Source organism: Scomber japonicus, chromosome 24 (assembly GCF_027409825.1).
Source record: "Scomber japonicus isolate fScoJap1 chromosome 24, fScoJap1.pri, whole genome shotgun sequence".
Lineage (NCBI taxonomy): Eukaryota > Metazoa > Chordata > Actinopteri > Scombriformes > Scombridae > Scomber > Scomber japonicus.
The window spans coordinates 5,026,111-5,050,456 of record NC_070601.1 but is presented as its reverse complement, the minus strand read 5'-3'; the positions used below and the strand labels follow the sequence as shown (position 1 = coordinate 5,050,456).

Genomic DNA, 24,346 nt, shown 5'->3' with positions numbered 1-24,346 from the left:
GCTAAGATTAAAACGCTCGGTATAGCTTTATTTTGAAGGTCCGTGATTTCTTCATAGTTTTCTAGGAAGTTTCCTGGAAAGAACGGAAACCTGCGTCTTAAAGCTTAAAGCTTAAAGCTAAGATGATCTTATCAACATTTGTAAGCATACAAGACTCTTCCTAAAGATTAAAGAGAAGCTTGAGAAACTAACCTAAGTTTCTATAATGATCACCTGACTTTATCTTAGCATCTTCTGGCTCATTATTTAGATTTTACTGCATATTCTATCTTCTATCCTTTCTATCAGCACATGTCCATCATTTGTAGTCTGAGTAGTATTGACCAATCATGTTTTAGCAGGCTTTGCAAATGGGAAATACCTTTTTAACCCTTTCAGATTACGCCACCGCTCTTATTGTGAAATATGCCAATAAAAGGCCAATTTCTATCAAAATCAAATCACATTTCTTCATGATGTGTGCTGACGTCGACCAATTTCAACCAATAATAGAGCTAAGATTCATTATTAAATGCTCACTTTTCAACGTTAAAATCAAACTGCAACCAACGTAATGGCTTTTTCACTAATGATACAGAAGTTCGGACTCTCGAAATGTTGTTAAATCTGTACTGTGTTTATATTTTTATGATTCTTTTTTTTCTGTCTGTTTATATTTAAAATAATAACAATAAAGAAAGATCTTGCCCTTATGTGGCCAAAATATAATCATGTATTCCAGTTATATCAAATTAAAATACACTAAAACACATTAAGAGATTTATATATATTAATTAATTATAGATTTTTAGCCAAACTGAACCATTATATAAAGACTGATAGATTTTCTCCTCAGTCGTTCAGACAGCTACAGCATCATCACAGTGATGAATGTAGGTTGTTTCCTATTTCATTATAAAAATAAACATTTGTTAAACATGTATGAATATCCTGTCACTGCTCCATTTGTAGGTAGTTGCTAAATCTATCAAACTATATGAAGCTTCCTTTTCATAGCAAATCATTTTTACAGCATGTTGTGATTTGGCTCTTAATTTCTACATAAGCTTGATCATTACCAGTAAACAGAAAGGACTCTCTAGTATAAGTATCCTGAGATTAGCACCATATTTCCCGGGAAATTTTCAGTTAGGGGAAATGACGGACCTGTAAAATAAAGCATCACCAAATGTTCAGTTGCCATCTTAATAAGCTGCGTCGCATTGAAGAAAGAGTTTACGCAACAATCAGTGTCGATAATGTTAAAAATGAACGTAAGCAAAAGTTTAAAAAGGAGTGTTGAACAGACGTGATAATTAAAATATCAAAGGTTTTTTTTTGTTTTTAAAAGACAGTATAAAACAGATATATTGTGTGCTGTGTAATATCAGAGGCACGAGATGTCGAGGACCAATCAATCCACTGAGGACAAAACACACACACACACACACACACACACACACACACACACACCCACACAGACACACACACAGACTCTCTGACTTTGTGAATAAAACTAATCTCAGTCAATCATTAGATACTATTTCACCCAAAACACACTCAGGAGTGATGCTGGTCTCCACTTGATTTGGCCAAATTCATCCCGCTGCATCCTTGATTGCGTTATTGTCATTCAAATAGCATCATTTGCATGCGACACTTTTCCTTTCTCTTTCTTAACTTGTCTCCACCTTTTAAAAAAAAAACAAAATAAAACAAGAACTGTAGCTTTGAAGGTTTTTCTTGGCATCCTTGTGAAATCCTCCGGGCTCAGACTCCGCCCCCGCTGCGGTCCACCGTCACAGGCCCTCTCATATCCAGAGTCTCCTCCGCAGATTTCATCAGGATGGCCAGACGGCTGTCGGACACTTGTCCCTTCTTCACGGCGCTCATCAGCTACACAGGAAATGGCAGAGAACATGAGGTACAATGGTGTGTTGAATACAGCGGGAAAAGGTTAAGCTGTCAAACGGGGGCGAGGGCTCGGTGACAACGGGGCTGTTTTTCCAAAAGGTGGCGGTTAAGGTGGAAGTAATTATCTGCGTGGTGGTGAAAACACCTCGCTGCCTCACGGTGAAAGGTTTTACAGCTGTCTGATCACTGACACATCGTAGAGTTTGAGGAGGGAGAAAATAAAACCAGTACTAACTGTGTTTTTTTTAAATGTGTTAAACCTGAATGAGGAGAGATTTCACTTGGATATGAAGCCGAGTGATGCTGCTAAATAGCACAGCAAACATTCAAGCTCTCGTCACTCTGGAGCCTGTTGGTTTGAAGAGTGAATCTTGCAGTTGTTTAAAGGAAAAAGCTGATTATAGTCTGTATTCTTCATGTGTTAGTCCGTCTCTCAGTACTTTTAAACTCGTCTACTCTGTCTGTGGCACTAACCTATTTCGTCTTAGTAAAGATTTAAAGGGAACAGTGATTTTTATACTGCTATAATGTTGGATGTTTGTGTTAAACCTGATCAGAGTAGCAAAACTTGAGGTGAACATATGTACAAAGGCTCCCTGAAAGTCAAAATAATTCAGCCTGCTCCGAACACTTTGGAACAATCCTAACTGGGCTTGCTTATCAAATTGTTGGTTTCATGAAGTTTCAACAATTGTCTGATGCAGCTCAACATCAGAAAGGTGTGATGGGACGAGGTTTGACCAATAAAATCAACACTTCAGTTAAACCTCACTAACACCTCTGTTCTTCGCCTATTTTAAGCCTCATTCAAGTATCACCATCTGTTTTTTTACTGCTTGTCATTTTTCTGTCTGCAAAACAGGTTTAGCAACTTAATAGAAACATACATAACAAATAAAGGTTTAACAGTTGGAGGGGACTATTTTCTGCCATGGAATAATACACTCTAGATGCATGACGGTTTGTGTGGTAATTATGAAGGAAGGAAGGAAGGATTATGCTGATAAAGGAATGTGACTTATCAGGCTCTTTATGTATCTTATCCTTTAAGTTCAAACTACTGATGAATGAAGCCACCTGGTGCAGCTTTAACACTCCTCAGACAGCTTTTTAATCTTCTTCCTCTCCAAACATTGTCTTCACTCAAAAGAGGACTTGACAAGCATCCATAAGTTGTTTTTTTAACATAAATATCCGACTTGTAGGACTCAGAGAGAGTTACAGGAAGTGATTAACAACCTGTTTGTTGTCTCTAAGTCATCATTGCAGGTCAGGAATGTGCACACAAGCAAAAACAAACATTGACATCGAGCATCGTGAGTATCTACTGACAGATATGGGAACATAAAAAAAAGGTTCTAGTTTAAAGACACACTGTGTGACGGGTTCGTTTCCTCGGCTCTGGAAGTCACAGCAGACGCGCTAATGAAGACTAAATCATCGAATGTCATCATCAAGCTCTCCCATAATGACTCTTTTCTGGACTGGAGTGAGAAAGTAATTTAACGGGCGGACTCGGTCGCCCCTGGATGCACTTCAGCCCTCATTACAGAAGTCGCTGACAGAGATTTTCATTTCTAATTAGCTTCATCTGGTGGAACCTGCTGGCTGCCGAGTCGAGACTTCACACCTGTTTGCCTTTTTTTTTATAACAAGGACTCAATGTGTGTTCCAGCTTTGGTCAACATTTGACTCTTCGATACTTTTACTGCCACTGTTTCCTCAGATTGTGAATAAATATCCACACACACACATATCTATAAATAACAATAGACTTACAAATGTCTTTAATTGTATCTAAACACTAAGATGGGATCTCAAAAAAGGAGTAGAAATGTATAAAAATGTAAAAATGTCAATGGTGATATAGCACTGTGTTCCCCAGGGTTTCTATTATCTAGTCAGAGTGTCTCAGCGTTTGTTCGAGGTGTTAGGCTTTAATTGTCGCTCTCATCAAGAGGAAGCCACATGCACATATCACATATAGTGTATAATGTTTGTGCATGCAGAAAAAAATAAAGTCTTTCACTGTCAGTTATGGATTTAGTCTTTGCTGGATTTGTCTTCAATTCGTTTTTTGACCGCCATTAAGTCCTTAAAGTGTTACTTTCTTAAAACGAAACACTAAAATAACATTAAATGAACATTGAATGAATCAGTGCAGTGAGGATATTTAAACATGTTTCCAGCATTTGAATCTAAATTAAAGTTTAATTTCTCTTAATTCTAGTGTATTGATCTGCCTTATTCATGTCTAGAAAATGACTGATAAAGTTTATTTCTATTGAAAATAAGCTGATAGAATCTCACTGGCATCTGTTTTAAGAACTGGAAAAGACTTTTAGGACTTGAGATTTTTTGCCATGTTAATATTTTAGTTGGATTATTGCTCAGATTTCTGCCCTATATCTATCAGCTTTTTTACTTATTCCTTATATACAGTTTTATACTCAGATAAGTTTGCAGTAAAATAATGAACGTTTTTCTCTTAAACTGATATTTTGTGCTCTTTCCCATGTGATTACTGACAGTTTGGTGTTTAGTAATAAATAAATACAGCTACTAATGAAGGTACATATAAACTCCACTGTTCGAAGGTTTAAGTTGAATTTAAAATGGGAAATGATCAGTTATTAGAAGCTCGTCCTCAAGTCTCCGACATCTCTGTCTGTCTGCGTGTTACATACCTGCAGGAATTCATCAATCTCTATTTGTCCGTTCTTGTTCAGGTCCACCTCATTAAGGATTTCGTGGAGCGCATTTTCATCAATGTGGACATTGATGCTCTGCAGAGAAGAAAAACAAGATCGAGGATCAATAACATAATGAAGACAGGTAGAGATAGAGATGAAAGAGAGGCAGAAAGAAAGACGAGAGGAAAAGAAGGAAACAACAAACGTGATAGAAGAGGATAAAACTGAGAGAGAAATTAAAGGAAGAATGGTTGAAATCAAACTCACGTCCAAAACTTGCTGGACGTCGACAGTGGTGATGAATCCTTTGCACTCTTTGTCAAACTTATGAAAGCGCTTCTTGTATCTGTCAACAAAATAAAAAACTGTTTAATCTCTCCGTTCTTTACATCCAGTTCAACAGCATATCAGAAATATAAGACCTAATAATCCAACAGCTGTTTTAAAACTGACTGGCAGTGAGAGTTACTACAAAAACACTGTTGACTCTGGGTTTGGCTCCGAGCTATAAAACAGAAATGTTGACCCCGTTTTGAGCCTTAGGTTTGGACCCTCCTGGCTGTGACTGCACTTTAGCCATCAGGGCCCCTCGGCTTTGGAACGACCCGCTTGAGGAAATAAGGCTTGCAGAATCGGCGACTTCCTTTAAATCCCATTTTAAAACCACAGACTTCCTTTTTGTGATACTGTTTGTTCATTGTTATAGTATGTCTTCTACTTTGGTCTTGTTAATGTCGGCCTTGTCACTGCTCTCTGTTCTGTGTTGTATGTCTTTGCATTGTACGCCAATGCACTTGGTAAACTCTTTTTAAAAGGTGCTATATAAAAAGTTCTCATAATTATTAGCCTCACAGTTAAATCATTTTATTCCCATTCAAATTAGCAGAGAGCTAACAGGAAGTTAGCCACCTTGCCTACAGAGCATGCTCAGTATGTCTTCATGTAGCCAGCGCGGGAATGTCAATCCTGACACCAGATTAAAAACTTTGGTAGTAAAATACAGAGAGCTTTATCTGGCTTAATCCACAATATATGAACTTGTTTAGGAAGGGCTTCAGAAGTTCCACACTGCAGGTTTAAAGTAATAATTTATCTCAATACAATCTCATTTTAGCTGTCATATCATATTTTTACTGCTTGCAGAAACTCAACAGTGTGGAGGTCAAATGCTTTCAAAAAGGAAGCAATAATAATAATCACCTGACTACTTCCTGGTAGTCCAGGTTGATCTCAGTCGTCCTGGTCAGCTGTTCGGAGCGAGACCTGTAGCCCATCTCCTGGTACAAAAACTTCTTAGCTGCCTCGAGCTCAGCCTGGATTTAAAATGATCAGAGAGGAAGAGAGGAGTCAGCTTTTTGTCATATTGCAGACTGTAATCCGCCTTAGAAAGAATAATGCTGTGTGATTACAAAAAGAAAAGCATCATTTACTGACAGAAAAGAAGAAAGGAAGAGGAGCTGTTATTTTAAAAGATTATATAAAATGTGTGCAAATGGAAAATAATGGAGAAAACAGAAGGTTTAGTAAAATAAGTAAATGAGTTAAATCTATTCACACATGTGTGTGTATTAGATTATTTTTATGTATTGACCTGTTTCCGTGTTATTCTACAGTGCTGCTCGTCCTGAACTGCTTAACAATGAGGGCTCAAATTAGGTGAGAGTTCAGTTTTCATGCACATGTAACCAACACACACATATCTCCTCGTCTCTTTCATGCTGTACACACACATGCATACACACACACACACAGAGAGCTTCCCCCCCTCTAAAAAGGGATAAAGGGTGTGGACCTCTCTCCATTGTATACTTCAAAACCCAGCAGGCATTAAAGCATTATGTAAACTCAACAGGTTTTCTGGGGCAAGGAGGAATATCACTGAACTAAAGCAATAAAACTGAGAGAAAAACCTCAGAGTGTGTTTATAAAAATGATTTCAAGTCCTAAAAGTGTACCGTTCTCTGCTCCTGACTCCAGCCCAGCTCTTTGCCCATGATCTGTACGATACGTGGCAGGGCTTCGTCCGCTGCCTGCACGTTGAGGAAGCCCAGGCGTGTTCGTCGGGCGATGACGTCGATGGCCGTGCAGGCGTACTCCTTGATCGCGTACAGCACCTGAGAGACAAGATGTGATTCATTTCAGACTATAAAGAGGTTGATGTTTCTCTTAAAGCTCAGTGGATGGTTATTAACGGCTTACCTCGCCCTCGATGTAAGGAAACTCAGACACCAATCTCTTCCCTACGATTGGCCATCGTTGCCCGGTGACCAGGGCCATCTTGGCGACGTCAAACGCCTTCGCTCCGTACGTGGAGGCCAGATGCTGAGCGACCTGTGCACAGAGAGAAAGACATGAAATACAATCTGAGAGCAAGGATTTACAGTAGAGTCGACTACTGGGATTTCTTGTCAAATATTCAATATATTGGCTGATAATTGTATAAATATACAGAATATATACAAAATTCAATGATTCCTCAAATGTGGTTAAAATGATATCAATAAACTTCACTGGAAATGTAATAATCAGATATAACTATGAATAAAAACTGTCCGTACATATTTATATATATTAAAATTCAATCAATTTAGTCATAAAAATAAAAAAAATCAAATACACATAAAAGTCCTTTCCTCCCTCCATCCCTCCTTCCTTCCTTCCTCCCTTCCTCTTTTCCTTTCTCCCTCCCTACTTCCTTCTTTCCTCCATCCTTCCCTTCCATCTTCCTTCCTCCCTTCTTCCTACCTCCCTCCCTCCTTCCTTCCTTTCCTTCCTCCCTCCCTCCATCCCTCCTTCCTTCCTTCCTTCCTCCCTTCCTCTTTTCCTTTCTCCCTCCCTCCTTCCTTCTTTCCTCCGTCCTTCCTTCCTTCCTTCATCCTTCCTCCTTTCCTTCCATCTTCCTTCCCTTCTTCCTCCCTCCCTCCTTCCTTCCTTCCTTCCTTCCTTCCTTCTTCCTCCCTTCCTCTCTCCTTTCCTCCCTTCCTTCCTTCCTTACTTGACTTGAGGACAACAGGAGGGTTAATCTGTTTGGTTTGGACACGCCCTTCATTCAAATAAAAACCACACTTTTAAGAACAAATCACAATAAAATAAATAATAAGAAGTAATATTTGATCATGAACTTGATACTGCTTTTAAAAACAAACATCTGCATTGTCAATAGTTTCGATATCTTAAAGTTTGATTAAGCTCAGAATCACTAACAAGTCAAACAAAGCAGATTGTAGCAGCAGCAGCAGCTCCCCGTCGGTCACATGATCGATTTCACCTCATCGGAGCTAAACGATAAAACGTTAGCGCCACTTTGTCAATGAGGTGTCACATGTTTACAGAGCGCAGGACGGCCTATTTGCTATTCAGATCGTTGCCTTGCCGATCGTGTGAAAGGGCAAACGCTGTCCAAATATCAACAGTGACCTTTTAGGAATATTCGTGAGAACAGCGGCGGTGGTTGAGAACAGCTCTAATGAGGAGTGAGTTTACTGTAGACACCTGCTGCAGGAGCACGAGCTTCTTCTTCATGAGACTATGTTCTATTGGATCTGATGAAAACACACAGGCTAATTATTGGAAAGACGACTTGTAGCTGATGTAAATCAATGTGCCCTTACTTAATGCCATTGATAAATTGTACAGCATGCAGAGTGTGTGTGTGTGTGTGAGAGTGTGTGTGTGTGTGTGTGTGTGTGTGTGTGTGTGTGTGTCTCCAGTCTTTTGTGAAGTAGAAATGTCAGCATTGTTACAGCAGTGGCTTTAATGTCAGCTGCATCGCTGCTGGTGAAGGCGGCGAATGTGTGGATGTGACTGTGCTGCTTTTTACAGGTTTGTTTGTAGATGAATGTGTGTGTGTGTGTGTGTGTGTGTGTGTGTGTGTGTGTGTGTGTACAGTAATTAAAGGTCTGCTTCACCGTGCTGAAAATGTACTGTTCTTTTGGAGTTAGAGCGACAGTTAACAAGGACATAACTTCAATCTAAATGAATTGAAACAGTTTTTCAGGATGGAAATTAACCCTCCTGTTGTCCTCGAGTCAAGGAAGGAAGGAAAGATGAAAGGAAGGAAGAAGGAAGGATGGATGGGAGGAAGGAAGGAAGGAAGGATAGAAGGAAGGAAGGACGGAAGAAAAAAGGAAGGGAGGAAGGAAGGAAGGATACAATGGAGGAAGGAAAGGAGGAAGGAAGGAAGGAAAGGAAAGAAAGAAGGGAGGAAGGAAGGAAGGAACTAAGGAAGAAAGGCAGGAAAGGAAAGAAGGAAGGGAGGAAGGAATGGGGGAGGAAAAAAAGAGAGAAGGAGGGAGGGAGTGAGGAAGGAAAGAAGGAAGGAAGGAAGGAAGGAACTGTCAAAACAGACGGGGTCAATTTGACCCGGGAGGACGACAGGAGGGTTAACACTTTTTGAAGGATTGTTTGAGCGTAACTTCAATAAAAACAAGAAATATTTATTAGTTTTGACGTTTCAACCTTCATCAGGTATCAGGTATCAGTTCACTGTCAATAAATCATCCTGCATGTGTTTCATATTCCTACCATACCAGTGAAAGGATATAATAGGTCTTTTAATTCACTGGAAAGCTTTTCAACATCTGCATATTTCTATTTAAAAGAGTAAACAGTGGAAGCGGTGGAAACGTACATTTGGCTTGAATTTAACAAGACAACAGGTATAAACATGGAATAGGTGTTTAGTTTGTACTAGCAGCAAACGGCCACTTAGAAATACAGTAAACATTAAATAAAGGCCACTATTTGAGAATTTATGGTCAAAGTATAAACAGTACCGAACCTGGCGGGTCTGACTAGTTTATGTGCTGACATTTAGGAGCTGGCCTGACTGTAAAGTGACTCATATTAAAAAAATGAAGAGAAGAAGTGGGGATTGTTTTGTTTTTCACAAAATGGGAGATTGGAGCTATGAAACAACTTTATAAAGAGTTCATAATGAAAATTCAGGCTCTAAACAGTAAAAACAGAAGCCGAGTTGATTCAAAAAAAGGGAACAGGTATTATTACTAAAACTTTTTGGGGTTTTCCTTTTAGTGGAAAAACTTACTGTACTTCCTCCTTTGTTACTTCACTTCACTTCACTCTGATGTTACTTAATCAGATAAACAGCGGTTCTCTGGCTCCAAATTTCTGACTACAACTACATTTAAACTCAAAATCTACTCAATGTTTCCTTGCGTCGTACCCAGATGGGGAGTTCTGGTCCTCTGAAATGAGGCCAACGCGGAAGTAACTTAGAACTGCATTCTATCAAAAGGCCACCAGGGGGCGACTGTCTCTATACAAGTCAATGGAGAATTCACCAAATTCTCACTTGATTTCTAACCTCAGTAAACGTTTTCAAAATGTGTTTATGGTCTCAATCGCTAGTTTAAAGCCTTCTTCAATGCAGTATGATGTTTATTTGGGACATTTTGGCCTCCCTGATTTTATATGTGACGATAAAGCAGGGTATGCATTAGGGCGTGGTTACGTCCTGATTGACAGGTTGATTGACCAATGTCCTCGAGATCCAGCCCTCGCAACCATAGCAACCTGCCCGCTCCGCCCATGGCTACGCCTCATGCCCATATAAGTACAATCCGTGTTTTTATTTTTCCCAGCATGCACCTGAAATTTTCAAGATGGCGCTGCCTAGATTCGAAACTATTGGCTTCCGAGCAGCAGTCCACAAACCAATGGGTGACGTCACGGATGTTACGTCCATTTCTTTTATGCAGTCTATGGTCGTACCTCATTTTCCAAGCCGTAGTCCTGCACCAGGCGGATGTAGAGCGTCGGAGTCCAGCCCTTAGCCCCCTCCAGCATCAGACCCACAGTCTTGCAAGGCTCGGCTTTCAGTTCGTGTGCTTTGATGGCTGCGTCCAGGGTTTCTTCAGCCATTGATCTATAGGTCGTCCACTTCCCACCTAGACATACACACACACACACAGATAATTTATGACTGATAGTAACACGACATCATCGGCTACTTCTTAAATATTGACTAACTGACCGGCGATGGTGACCAGTCCGCTGTCGCTGACGCTAACAATGTGGTTCCTGCAGATGGACTGAGTGTCTTTGGAGTTGGGGTCGGTCACCAGGGGACGGATGCCGCTCCATGCTGCCAGCACGTCTCCTCGGCGCACTGCAGACAACGGAAACACATTTCATTCATTCAATTCAAATAGTTGATTGACAGAAAATCAATTGGCAACAATTTCAATAATAAAATAATCAGTTCAGGCTGTTTTTGAGCAAATATTACTTGGAAAATATGAATATTTTCTGATTGTCATACTTCTCAATGATGATTAAAAAATGATTATCTTTAGATTTTGGACAAAACAATATATAAGATCAGTCATAGGCTCTGGGAGATTGGGATGGACTTTTTTCTAATTTATGAACAACACTAATAATAAATTAATCGAGAAAATAATCGCTGGTTGCAGCTGCTAATAAACTAATTGATATTTTTACAACTTAAACAGTTGTATAAGTCATAAAACTACATATGCACATACAATACATGATATAAAAAATACAGATATCCAAAAACAAACAACACTGACTGAATATAACACCATAATATATAAAGGGGGGGATCTCTCCCACTGTATGTGATGTTAATCTTTTAAAATTTGGGTTGTTTTTCCCTCTGGTACAAAAATAAATCCAAAGCTTCCTGGGATAAACAGAGTACTCCAGCAGCATGGTTAGAAAAACAGAAAAAGGAAGAAGAAAAAGAAAAAGCAGAAGAAAAGAGGAACGGGAAACCAAAACAATGAGTCGAAGTACTAGAATAAATATAAAAATGTATTTCTTCTATTCATGATGACAGTGAATGGGACTCTAAGTACCTTCTACATCAGGGCTGAGGTAGTTGCGCACCTCCTGCAGGATGAAGTTGATGTCGTCCTCTCCCGGGATGGGGTGGGCCGTCACGCTGGTGGGCGTGTCAGTCGTCCCGGCGATGGTCATCTTCTGCCAGGGCAGGAAGAAGATGACGCGGCCGTCGCTCGTCGCTGGATCGAGCAGACCCATGTTGTCAGGGCTGAAAAAAAAGGAAGTATGTTTATTAACAGGAGGGGAAGAAGAAGTAGTCTTATTTTTTTATTATTTTAACTGTTTCATGTGAATTAGTTGACATTAGAGAAAGAAAGGAGGGTAGTGAGGAAGAGGAGCTGAGGAGGAGAGCGACAAATTGAGCAGGTGAAAGGTAGAGGGGAGGAAAGAAAGTGAGAAGGAAGGAAGGAAGGAAGGAAGGAAGGAAGGAAGGAAGGAAGGAAGGAAGGAAGGAAGGAAGGAAGAACGGAAGGACAGAGGAAAGAAAAGAAGGAAGGGAGGAAGGAAAGGAAGGACGGAGGAAAAAAGGAAGGAAGGAAGGTAGGATGGAGGGAGATGGAAGGAAAGGAGGAAAGAAAAGAAGGAAGGGAGGAAGGAAAGGAAGGATGGAGGAAAGAAGGAAGGAAGGAAGGAAGGTAGGAGGGAGGGAGGAAAGAGGGAAGGAAGGAAGGAAGGAAGGAAGGAAGGAAGGAAGGGAAGAAAGGACGGAGGAAAGAAGGAAGGAAGGAAGGAAAGGAAGGACGGAGGAAGGAAGGAAGGAAGGAAGGAAGGAAGGAAGGAAGGAAGGTAACTGTTTCATGTGAATTAGTTGACATCAGAGAAAGACTGAAGGGTAGTGAGGAAGAGGAGGTGAGGAGGAGAGCGACAAATTGAGCAGGTGAGGAAGAAAACAGGAGAAGAAGATGGAAGTAAGGAGGAAGAGGAAGAGGAAGAGGGGGGAGGCGGCAGATAGAGGCTGGAGGGGGCTCGCGCTCCCTCGGGTTTCGCTCAATAAGCTTCGCTGAACTTTAAAAACCCAACGCCCCCCCCCCCCCAACCCCCATCCCCCTTCAACAAAACCACTCTATTGCTCCGCTGTATCTTAAGCAAGGAGGAGATTGTCCTTTGCATGTAAGCATAGGTCAGATAATATTTAGCCAGCTTAGTATTTACACATAAGAATGAAAAAACACAGAGGAATAAATATCTACAAGTTATTGCGTTTGAAATACCAAAAAACCTGAGGAGGAAAAATAAAAACCTGAGGAGGAATCATAAAAACCTGAGGAGGAATCATAAAAAAAAAAAAAAGGTCTAAAGGCCTAAAAAAAAATGAAAGGGATACATGCATTTGCCTTTGCTTGAGTGTTTGGTGTTACCTGTAGTAACCGGGGATGACGATGTGCACACCGGCGCTGGGTTGGCAGATGTTGGAGATTTTCTGGTTGTCCATCTTCCTCAGTGAGTCGGTGAACGGCCCCGTGGCGTTGATCACACACTTGGCTTTAACGTCAAACTCCTGTCCTGTAAAGAGTAGACGATGATGGAAAATATGATATGACGTAAGGCTGGGAGATTATGGCAAAAATCTAAATCACCATTAATTGAACTTTAGCGAGTGAAAATAATGATGCTTTAACGTTTGTGTCGTCCTCCCAGGTGAAATTGACCCCGTCTGTTTTGACTGTTCCTTCCTTCCTTCCTTCCTTCCTTCTTTCTTTCCTTTCTCCCTCCCTCCTTTCTTCCTTCCTCTTTCTCTCTTTCTTTCCTCTCCCTACCTTCCTCCCTTCTTTCTTTCCTCTGTCCTTCTTTCCTTCCTTCCTCCCTCTTTCTCTCTTTCTTTCCTCCACCTACCTTCCTCCCTCCCTTCTTTCCTCTGTCCTTCTTTCCTTCCTCTCTCCCTCCTTTCCTTTCCTTCCTCCCTTCCTTCTTTCCTTTTCTCCCTCCCTCCCTCCTTTCCTTCCTTCTTTAAGGTGTGACGCTGTGGTTAATGGGAGGAAGGAAAGGAGGAAAGGAGGAAAGGGAAGAAGGAAGGGAGGAAGGAAAGGAAGGAAGGAAAGGAAGGACGGCGGAAAGAATGAAGGAAGGAAAGAAGGACAGAGGAAAGAAGGAAGGAAGGAAGGAAGGAACAGTCAAAACAGACAGGGTCAATTTGACCCAGGAGGACGACAGGAAGGTTAAATTCCTGATTTCAGTGTAATAAGAAAAGGCTTTATAACTATTTTACTCCTTTAAATGAAGGTTGGTTCATCTTCTCTTTGGCCTCTGACCTTTGACCTTTTAATCTTAACAGCACTTAGCTGATCTCTCCAGAGTGACTTAAAATGAACTCTGCTAATACTCCATGATCTAAGTGATGGACTCTCTAAGTATTAGTTAAAGGAGGATCATGTGACTCACCTGTGACGACGTCCCTGCAGCGAGCACCGCACACTCTCTCCTTGCCAGTCTGGGGGTCGTTAGTCTTCAGCAGGTGAACCACCTCGGTGTAGTTGGCGATGGCGGCGCCGTAGCGGGCGGCCGAGAGAGCTATGGCCAGGTTCATACGAGCGTCGTTGTGTTGACCTGCAGAGAGAGAGAGAGAGAGAGAGAGAGAGAGAGAGAGAGAGAGAGAGAGAGAGAGAGAGAGAGAGAGAGAGAGAGGAGAGAGAGAGAGAGAGAGAGAGAGAGAGAGAGAGAGAGAGAGAGAGAGAGAGAGGGAGAAAGAGAGACGGAGAAGTGTGAGACTTTCTGAAAGAGGACGAAGAAAAATATACAAAGTCAAATTCATTCCTTCCTTCCTTCCTTCCTTCCTTCCTCCCTCCCTCTGTCCCTCCTTCCTTCCAAAATCCCCCTTTCTTCCTTCCTTCCTTCCTCCCTTCCTTCCTTCTTTCCTCCAACCCCCTTTCTTCCTTCCATCTTTCCATCCTTCCTTTCTTCCTTCTTCCTAATAGAAAGATGTTTAATTGTTAATTTATGTCTGTTTTGACTGTTCCTTCCTTCCTTCCTTCCTTCCTACTAAACATTCAACCCAACTATTAAAATTATTGTGTCCTTTTAACTACAGAAGAAAGGTGCTGCATCAATCAGTGTTTGAGGTAATAACGATGATCTAACGTCAATTTTTATGTTTTATTTATTCATTTGCCATTTCAGGCGACACATCTTTGACAAACTGCAGGCTGACAGGCGACAGGCCGGGAATGTCAGCGTGAAATATAAATGAATATCATGATCTCACATTTCATATCAAAAGAGCTTCGAATTTTTGCTTTCTGAAGTTATATCAAAATTATAATCTAGCCTTTATTTTATAGATAGATATATATAGCGACTCTGAACAACTCTGTTTGCTTTTAGCTGTTTTTAAAACTCATTTTACAGGTTTATAGTGCGGAAACAGACATTAAGTGATATAGATAGATTCTCATATGTGAATAAATATGTTTATTATGTATATAAAGATAGAAAAGGTGGAAGAACACAAATGAAGGTGGTTTGTGGAGTGATTTAAAATCAGAGGGAATCACTGATGACTTATTTTCCTCATAAAAATGGTTGCAATATTCCTTTACTCATTTCATATCCTTATAATATTCTTATAAATCCTGACGTCCCTTATCATATAAACTGATAAACAACCCAGACAACTCAAAAGATTAGGATGACACATTTGCTGTCCTGCTCCTATAGAGAATAAAAGAGCTGCTGGTTGCTGCTGTTGTTGGTAGCAGCGGCGGCGGCGGCGGTGGTGGCAGGAGCAGCAGCAGTAACCACGACAACGGGAGAAAAAGCTGTTGCTCAGCCAGTCCGACCGCTGCCGACGCTCCTCTGCGCTCCACACCGCCGGGAGAGAAGGTCAGATCTGGAAATGTCACGGGTGTGATTGTTCCAGACGGCATAATTGGAGAAAAGACGCCCCACCCCTCCACCATCCCCACGACCCTGCCCCCCCCCCTCAGAGCAGATGATGGCGGGGAGGGTAGGTAGAGGGGGGAAGGAGGGGGAAGAGGGGGGTTGGAAATCAAACATATGCTGCTTTGCACCAAGAAAATGCTCTGCCTGCAGTAAATCCAGTTAAATCTGAACATTTAGCTTGAAAATTGGTTTTAAAGATGCTTTTTCATATTCAGTGTGCAAAGTCTACAGAATTTTAAGTCAGTGTCTGTCAAAATGCATAGATCGCTAATTGCTCACAAAAAAACGCTGTAAAACTGTGAATTTGTATTAAAAAATGTGAATATAATTGATTTTTTGGACCAAATTGAACGATATATCCTTTAAAAAGAAGCATCACACAGTTAAAATCCAATAAAAGCCTCTCTAAGCGGCGCCATCCCTAAAACACATGGGCCTGCTGTCATTTGGACGTGACGAGCTGATACCCGGTGAAGCCTACAGTAGCAGACACATGGCCCGCGGACGCTAAGTTGTTATTTTCAGTGGCGGAAAGGAGAGGCGGCCCCGCGGCGTGAAGCTCCTCACACTCAGCTGGACACTCAGCATATGGTTGGTTCTCCTCCGCACCCATCCGGGGGAACACGCAACCTTTGTTGCCACGGGGATGAGGGCATCCTACCAGCCTGTCAACACGTTTTGTTAGGGACCAGTGGAGATGTGAAGGCCACGGGCAAGACTTGCATCTGAAGCCTATTTTAATAACATCTAATCTCATCACTCCTACACTACAGAGAGGTTTTATTTTCATTTTTAAAAAAACTGCTGCATCAAAGGTTTTTAATATTACTATTTATTCAGAAGCTTTTATTGGCTTTAATAAATTAGAAACCAATTAAAATCCTGTTTTATTTTGCAGTGTTTCCATATTAGGTGCTCTTTGTTGCACTGAATACATGTTATATGGACTAAATCATTCATATAAAGACATAAATCAAAAAATGTGTGGTTCAAAATAAAGCAGGAAGTCATTATTTTCTATAAAATAAAAGGCATTATGAGTTAAGTCTGTTAAGCCAGTTAACTACCAGCTTTTAGTTCAAGTGCCATGCTGCTATATCATTTTATTACAGTTATGTTTCAGCAGTTAATTAGTGGCTAACTGATCTGATTCATTACTGGAAAGGAATGAGAAGCGAAAACAGCGAGAAGGGCAAAAAAAAAAAACACAGACGCAGCTGCTTTGTACATGTTTACAGAAAATAAAGAGATGAGTAATGAATCAACAAACCGAGCATGCTTTTTAGATTACTGTTCACACACGGGTGAGTCTAATGTGGAAATATCCCATTTGAAAGCGATGAAAAAGCCTCTGCGGGCGTTATAATAAAAAATAAAAAAACCCCAGCAGCTCACTCACCGTCATAGTAAACGATGGCTCCCACCAGCTTGTCCTTCTTCAGCATGGGGAAAAGCTCCAAGGCCTTCGCTTTACTGAGGACGTAGCTGCTCTTCAGGTTCTGGATCCCGGCCACCAAGTCGTACATCTTGATCCCGGCCCAGTAATAAGGCAACTGCCACCATCTATGGACAAAAACACAGACTGTATTCAGAAAGCATACAGAAGGTAAAAGTAACTCATCACATCAGAGGAATCGGCTCACAATCAGCTGATCCAGGTAATGAGACTCGTTCCAACATATTTAGATGTCAGTCTAATTAATAAAAGATCAGCTCGTTAACACATTGAAACCATCCAATTAATGTTGTTATGCTTTGCCCTTGATGGGTCAAGAGATCCATGGACTAGTTACCTTTTATTTTATTTATTTATTTATTATTTATTTCTCTTATTAGACTGTATATAAGATGTATGACTGTACTTGGTAAAAGGAAATAAAAAGAAGTTAAAAAAAAGAAGAAACCATCCAATTATTCATCAAACTGTAAACCTGACTACATTAACCAAATAAAAGGAGATCCAGTCATTTAATTTTAGTTAATATAATGACAGATATGATATTATAATTACTTATCTAACTGAATTGTATAATTTTATTCAACTTAAGTTATAATAGGTAATTAAATGACTTCAATTAATTTGATTTAATGATATATATCCTTTTTTAACTAGGTAAAAGTTTAATTGAGATTAAAAGAGTGTCCTGCTATTACAACCAATACAAACAGACAATTAAAACTGAGAGTCAGGGACACAAATACAGTTATGAATAAACAGGTAGATTGTTTTAAAGCAATTTTAGTGAAAACTTAGAAGCTAATTTCCTCAATCCTTTAAAACTCACATAAATTCCCCAGACAGTAATCAGCTCCTTCTCCACATTATTCCAGTAAGAGATAGAAATTACATTTACCTACATACATGAATGACTTTTATTCAACTGAATGAATTTACTTGTAAACAGGAAGCATGATGGGTAGCGGAGCAGACAGGTGAGGAGCGATCTCCAGCAGGTTGGCTCGCTCGTGCAAAGCCTCTTTCACCATCATGTACTGAGACAAAAAGATCATGAGACAAAGAAGTGCAACAGAAGCAGGAGATAAAGGTGAAGAAGAGGAAGATGGAGATGAACCTGTTCATAGTCTAACTGCATGATGGCCTTCTGGAGGTAGCGGACGCCACCGTGGATGAGTTTGGTACTGCGGCTGCTTGTTCCTGAAGAGAAGTCGCTTCTCTCCACAAGAGCAGTTTTGAGGTCTGAGGACGGAGACAGAGGACACATCAGCACTCGTATACACTTTATTATTGTTGAAACATGAAGTTAGAAAGGCTCAAATTCTTTAGAGGATGTTCAAATAGAAGTGAGAAGGGACTGAGTCGAGGTTATGGCTTCTTAAACCAGATAAAAAGTGACAAATAAATCTGATAAAGAAGTGAGAAATGCTGCAGTTGCTTTTGTTTTCTTGCTGCTCGGACCTGACTGAAGATTACACTCACAATTAAATACAATACGGTTTTGTTAACTGTATACTTTTAACTACAAAATGCTAAAAATAAAACACAATATATTAGGGCTGGGCAAAAAAATAGATTTTTATATTAGTCACGATTTTTTTCTGGCGATTTATTTATTTATTTAATTTTTTTAATTTTATTTATTTATTTTTTCTAAAGACCAGCTACATGTAGCAGTTTAGTAAGATGTTGGTGGATAAGGTTCACAGTTTTAAAAATAAATCTCACAAACTGATGTGATGATGTGTGTATTGTTTTTTTTGTAAATATGACTTATGATGTATTATCAAGTGTTTAGTTCAACATGCTCTTGTTTAAGGAAAGAAAAACACAATAATTGAAATATAAAATCACAATACTTGGTTAAACCCTAACCCTACAATAAATGCAGAAACACTTAAATAAACTGAACTTTCAAACATCAAAAAACAGCTTTTCTCTTCTTGCTGCCTTACCTTTGATTAATGTTCAATTCTAGTATCTAAAATTCCACATCTTCACCTGTAGATCTAAATATAAGTGTTATTTTCTGATGCAGATGAAGCTGAGTAATATCTGCAGAGCTTCTTATCAGTCTGTGTCCAACCCCAACAAGCAACAAGCAACAAGCTTCACCTACCAGCTGATTAAAGCAGCCGGTTTGTTGCCTGAAAAGCAAAGCCCAGGGCAAAATCCTGCTCATACATTAGAAGCTGTGAAGGTGACCTCGCTGTGTCGTATCTGCATTTCTTTATCAATTTAGAGCCTCGTGGATTATTTTAGTAACTCACTCAGGCTGCCACTGGGAGTTTAAACTGTGAAGGGTTTCCTAAATTAAAATTACAGCCTTTGCGTTCCACATTTTTGATAATTACTGAGAGGTAAAACTGACCCACGTAATTCATTAAGGACAATTATAGATCCTGCTACATCCCATGAGAGAGTGCTGAAGCTGATAGGACTTGTTGACAGTTAGCTTACTTCGTGTGACAGCGTCTAAGGCACATCCTGCACCCGTGGCTCCTCCTCCGACCACCAGGACATCAAACTCCTCTGTGTCTTTCAGCGCAGCGAGCTGGGCCTGCCGAGAGGGGAGCTGGTCCGCAAACGGGACCTTCAGGTCTGCTTCGGCCTGTACGTGGGCTAACTGTGCCTGGATGTGACACAGACACACACACACACACACACACACACACACACACATACACACCAACAGCATGAGCACACTAACTTTTTTTCTAACTTCTAACAGATTTATATTGAGTCTGTTATTTTATTTTACATTAGTGCAAAACAACAGATTTCTATGTTAAATCATTAGTAAATAACAGCAACACTTTCCTTGGAGGCATTGTGAAACATTATAAGCACAATGCAAACACAATGTAGAGTGTTTATGTAACATTATTGCATTTTAATCACTTCAGATTATTTATGATATATTGCATAATGACTTTCAATCAGTTTAATACATTAAGGCATGATCTACAGTATGTAATGAGATAAGACACTCAGAAGCTTTATTTCATTGTAATGGATCAAATATAATGTATGTAGAGTTTTTTTTATGGTATGATGCATGATATTATGAAAGCAAATAATACATCTCAACCAATCCTGGATTTTCAAGATATGACAGAGATACATTTTTTATTTTTGATGCCCTATTTGTTGTTGTTTTTTAGGAATTACAACCAAGATACGTACTGAAAACAACATTTTACTATTGAATAATCAACTTAATATTTAATTCATATTCTCTCACATATCTTGGAGCAACAATGAACAGCGATTGTTATCATATAGAGCACTAACATATTAAATATATGTGCTATAAGCTACTATCAGCCAATAACAGGAGCCTACACAGTTCAATGCTCCATTTCTGAACATTACAGCTAAAAACACCATCTAATAAAATCTAACAGTTTATTTACAAAGCTTTAAATGGTCTTTTTAAATCTATATATTCCTTAAAAAAACATACAAATATTGAAGATGGAGTTTTTTTCATCAGTGCCCCTAAAACAGGCAATCTTAGTAATGCTCTTTAAAAGCAGCTCAGTAGTTTTTAACCTGCTTTTTTAAATCAAGCATTTAATTTAATGATTAAATAATCAATGGTTTTTGCTTGTCGGTGTTGTTTCTATTGTGTTTTATGTTTTTATTACTGTATAAATGGTGCTATATGAATACATTTGGATGAACTGATTGAAATAAGAATGTAAAAATGGTCAAATGAAGTGTCTGTTAACCATTAGAAGTAACATGGAAACCAAATATAATGCTGTATGAATCCAAGAATCATCTTTCAAAATCCACGATTGTTTTTTCTGCAGCTGTTTTTAGCAGAAAGTGAGGTTATAATAAATGTGCTTATGATGCCACGTCGCCTTTAGTTTCCAAGTGAAGTGTTGCTGAAATAATCCACCAAATATTCTTGATGTAATAATAAAAGGAGGAAAGTTCACACAGAGCCCGGGGTTAATGCCTGCTTCAACATGCTGCTTATCTCTGAAAAACCCACAAAATCAATCACATTGCACATTTTGAGCCTCATTTACACCCTCGGTTTGATTAGAACAAGAATTAAAGAAATAATCACAACCACCACCATAGAAAAAAAAAAACACAGCTCACCTCTGATATGACGATGTGGGATTTCACCTCTAATGAAATATTTATTCATTTTTTTTATTAAGCAGTTCAAGCTAAATGATTGCATCAAGCTGCTTTGAAGCCACCCCGGCATTTGACTTGCAAATAGCAGCAAGTGCTCCTAATTTAGGCCTGCGACCGCAAACAACACAATGATATAATCATTGTCTATTTTTGATGATGCGTAGAGAAAAACAGTGCTGCAGAATTAAGTGCCTGCGTACCCCCGTGTAATCAAGTTAAGTCAGTGAAGGCCCATGCTAATAGCCAATCGGCCGCTGCATTGAAAACTTCTCCAAGCCATAAACCTTTGCTAAAGGAGACAAGACGGACATTCATCTCATCAGTGTTGCAATTACTGGGATTAGAAGGCATGCATGATTACAAACTATTGTGACAAAAATAATTAGATTTCATCAGGGTCGACTTTCTTGCTTACCAATCCGTGCTTGGTTGCGAGGACGACGACGGGCAAGAGAAGACATTATTCACACCGGGACACAAAGCAAAGTTCACATTAGGTTGTACAGTCAAATGAAGTCCGGTATGTAGTTTTGTGGCATGCCAAAAATAGGTCTACGTCAGGTCAGAGGTCAGGGGGGTGTGAAGGGGAGGGGGGGGGGGGGGGGACAGCTGTGTGTCCATTTCAAATGTTCAAATGAGGACAGGTCATGTGGTTATTTATACGTTCATGGAGGTGATGTGGTAACAGCAGCGATGCTCGTAGTGTCACCATAACTCTGCCTATTGTTCTCTATGTGCCTGGATTCTTGTCATTCCTTAAATTTAAGGTGTTGTCCGTCAACTCTGACCGATGACTAAGCATCATTTGAGAGTTTATGTGTCAGTGTGGGCCTGGAGATAAACACAAAAATCATATCAAATAGACCTTCTTTTAAATACAGTACAAACAATAATCAGAGAAAACATCTTCTTCTACATAATTAATTTGATTAGGAGCTAGATGATATATTTCTGTGTTACCAAGGCAACTGTAAGAGGCGCTACCTCCCTCCTCACACTTCCTAGCAACCAAAATAGGATAGGAGGAGGGTCCTATTACATTAAACACTACAAAAAAATGTATGTGTCTGTGTGGCCTCTAGATAAACCAAACACACATCAAATAGATTAAACACAAACTTCCTGTAAGATGAATCTGGCTAGAAGCTAAGTGATGTATAGCTGTGTTACCACGGCAACCGTAAAAGGCGCCACTTCCCTTCTCAGACTTCCTGGAAGCCAAAACAGGAGAGGAGGAGGGTCCTATTACATTACAAAACCAAAAAAAACTGTCAAAAACCTGTGCTGACACTTTATTTTGAAAGGCTGCCACACCTCACACAGCTCAGGGAACAAGCTGTCCTCGATTATCCAATTATAATCTTGTCATGACAGTAGTTGTATAGCAGCGTGGGAAAACCTTTGAGGTGAACTAGTATAGTGTGCAGGTCAGGATTCAGAGCCTGCACAGGTGCTGATATCCTCCAATGAAAAGAGAGGGAATAAAAGTCCGAGACAAAGCAAAAACACATTCCACCATCTAGACGGGACATGCCCTGAAAGACAACCCCTCCCTGTTAAGCACAGAAACCAAATATGCAATAAACTAACTCACAAAGGCACAAAATATAGACACACAGAGAATATGCCCCCTTCACTCTTGCAGTTTTAATTATGCAACCAGAAATAAAAAAGGTAGATGTTTGGATGAGCAGCTCAGACTGAGAGATGAGGAAGGGGCTTACCTGTGTCCTCTTGTACTCAACCACCTGCGACAGGCCGAACGCCGCGGCGACCGCCCCGCCGCCTATGATCGCCGTCCGTTTCAGAGCCTTCCTGAACGCCATTGGCCCTGCAGAGAAAGTGAAGTGCAGTGAGGGACACGGAGCTGGGACGCTGGTGGGGGGGTTATGAGACTCTGAGATGACAGAGGGATCATGTGAATAGAGGCATGCAAGCCTGAGAGAGGGGAGGGGAGCAGAGGAGAGGGGGGGGGGCAAAAAAGCAAGTTCAAGGGAGGAAGTGGTGGAAAGAGGCTGAGGAATGTGTTCATGCTTACTTACTAAACAGTGACTCTGCTTATTTAAAGGCGGTTGCCTATTCATGTAATATATGACTTATTTTAGTTCTTTAAAAGCTATTTGCTCGCTGCAGCGTGACTAATGTTTGCTTAAGTGCTGCTTAGACTCAGTAATCACTTGGAGGACACTGCAGTCAGCTCTGGTAACTTGTGACAGGTGTTTGTCATTACTTTTTGACATTTAAAACATGATCAGACGTATTGATTTGCATTGAAAAAAAACATATTAATCACTCATTAAAAATAGACTGCTAGTTCCGCCTTTAGCAAAATCATTAAGCTCGTCCAACGATCCGACGTTAACGCACATTTCCTTCACTGTGATTTGATAATTAGCAGTTCAGTGAAATGCATGCAAATTTAGGATAGTTAGAAGGTCATAAAATCAGATGGTGCACTCTCTGTGTGAGCAACCTGAGCTAAGCTAGTTAGCTTTGTGGGACAGGTGCTACTTCTTTCCCTTTACTATGATTCTATTTAGCTGCTGACTTATTTATGTGACATTAAAACTCAATTATTAAGATGTGTGTGCAATTACAGGTGACTGTTATGGACCCCAGGAAGAGTAGCTGTTGCCTGGGTAACAGCTAACGGGGATCCAAATAAACTAAACTAAACTAAACTGTCACTGCTCTTCGGCTAGCCTGAACTAGCTTGAGCTCAGTTTTTTTTTTTTTTACACCAAATATATAGTTATTACCTTTTGGCTTCATAATAAAATAAAAAAACTAAAGATATTCTTCCTGCAGTGATAAGTCATTTCTTAATACACAAACTCAACTCAAGTTCAACCCCATGATAATACATTAAACATGCACTCTACAGATGCAGGACAGTCCCATAATGCTACCATTTAACTATAATGACCACCAATGATTGTACCTGTGTGGTCAAACATGTGCTAACAAGTCATTTATTTCATTTCTATAAGAGTTGAGACACAGTTTATAGCTGAAAGTATGTGGACGCCCTTTCCTCCAGATTAATGTGTTTGCTCTTTATCAGGGTGTATTTTTCCAGTGTCCACACCTTTTAATAATGATCCTATAGTGTAAAGCATGCTTGAATATACTGTAAGGCTATGACTAATGATTATTTTTCATTATTGATTAAGCTACTGATTACAGCCTTGAATTAAGCGCTAGTTCGATAAAGTGTCATAAAATAGTGGAAACGCCCGTCACAGATTCCCAAAGTCCAAGCTTCAAACTATATATTCAGTTTAATATCGCATAAGACATAGAAAAGTAAGATATCTCCACATTTAAGTAGGTTTGGCACTTCAGATTGAAAAAATACTTTAACAATTAATGAATTATCAAAATATTTAGATAATTGTTTTACTCTTAATTGACTAATTGTTTCAGCTAAGTGCAG

The 24,346-nt window shown here is 39.9% G+C and overlaps 1 protein-coding gene across 1 annotated transcript; it reads right to left on the bottom strand.

Annotated features, from left to right (window-relative positions):
- Positions 1–944: 944 nt before the first annotated feature.
- gpd2 (glycerol-3-phosphate dehydrogenase 2 (mitochondrial)) lies at positions 945–22,736 on the bottom strand. The gene is made up of 16 exons (XM_053314257.1): positions 22,635–22,736; positions 19,210–19,408; positions 17,867–17,991; positions 17,689–17,786; positions 16,693–16,856; positions 13,797–13,961; positions 12,776–12,920; positions 11,432–11,625; positions 10,582–10,716; positions 10,320–10,495; positions 6,786–6,917; positions 6,542–6,700; positions 5,787–5,899; positions 4,854–4,932; positions 4,581–4,679; positions 945–1,875 (listed from the first exon to the last, which is right to left on the bottom strand). Exons 1-16 carry the CDS (start codon positions 22,734–22,736, stop codon positions 1,750–1,752), a joined length of 2,211 nt encoding a protein of 736 aa, XP_053170232.1. The 3' UTR covers positions 945–1,749.
- Positions 22,737–24,346: the final 1,610 nt, after the last annotated feature.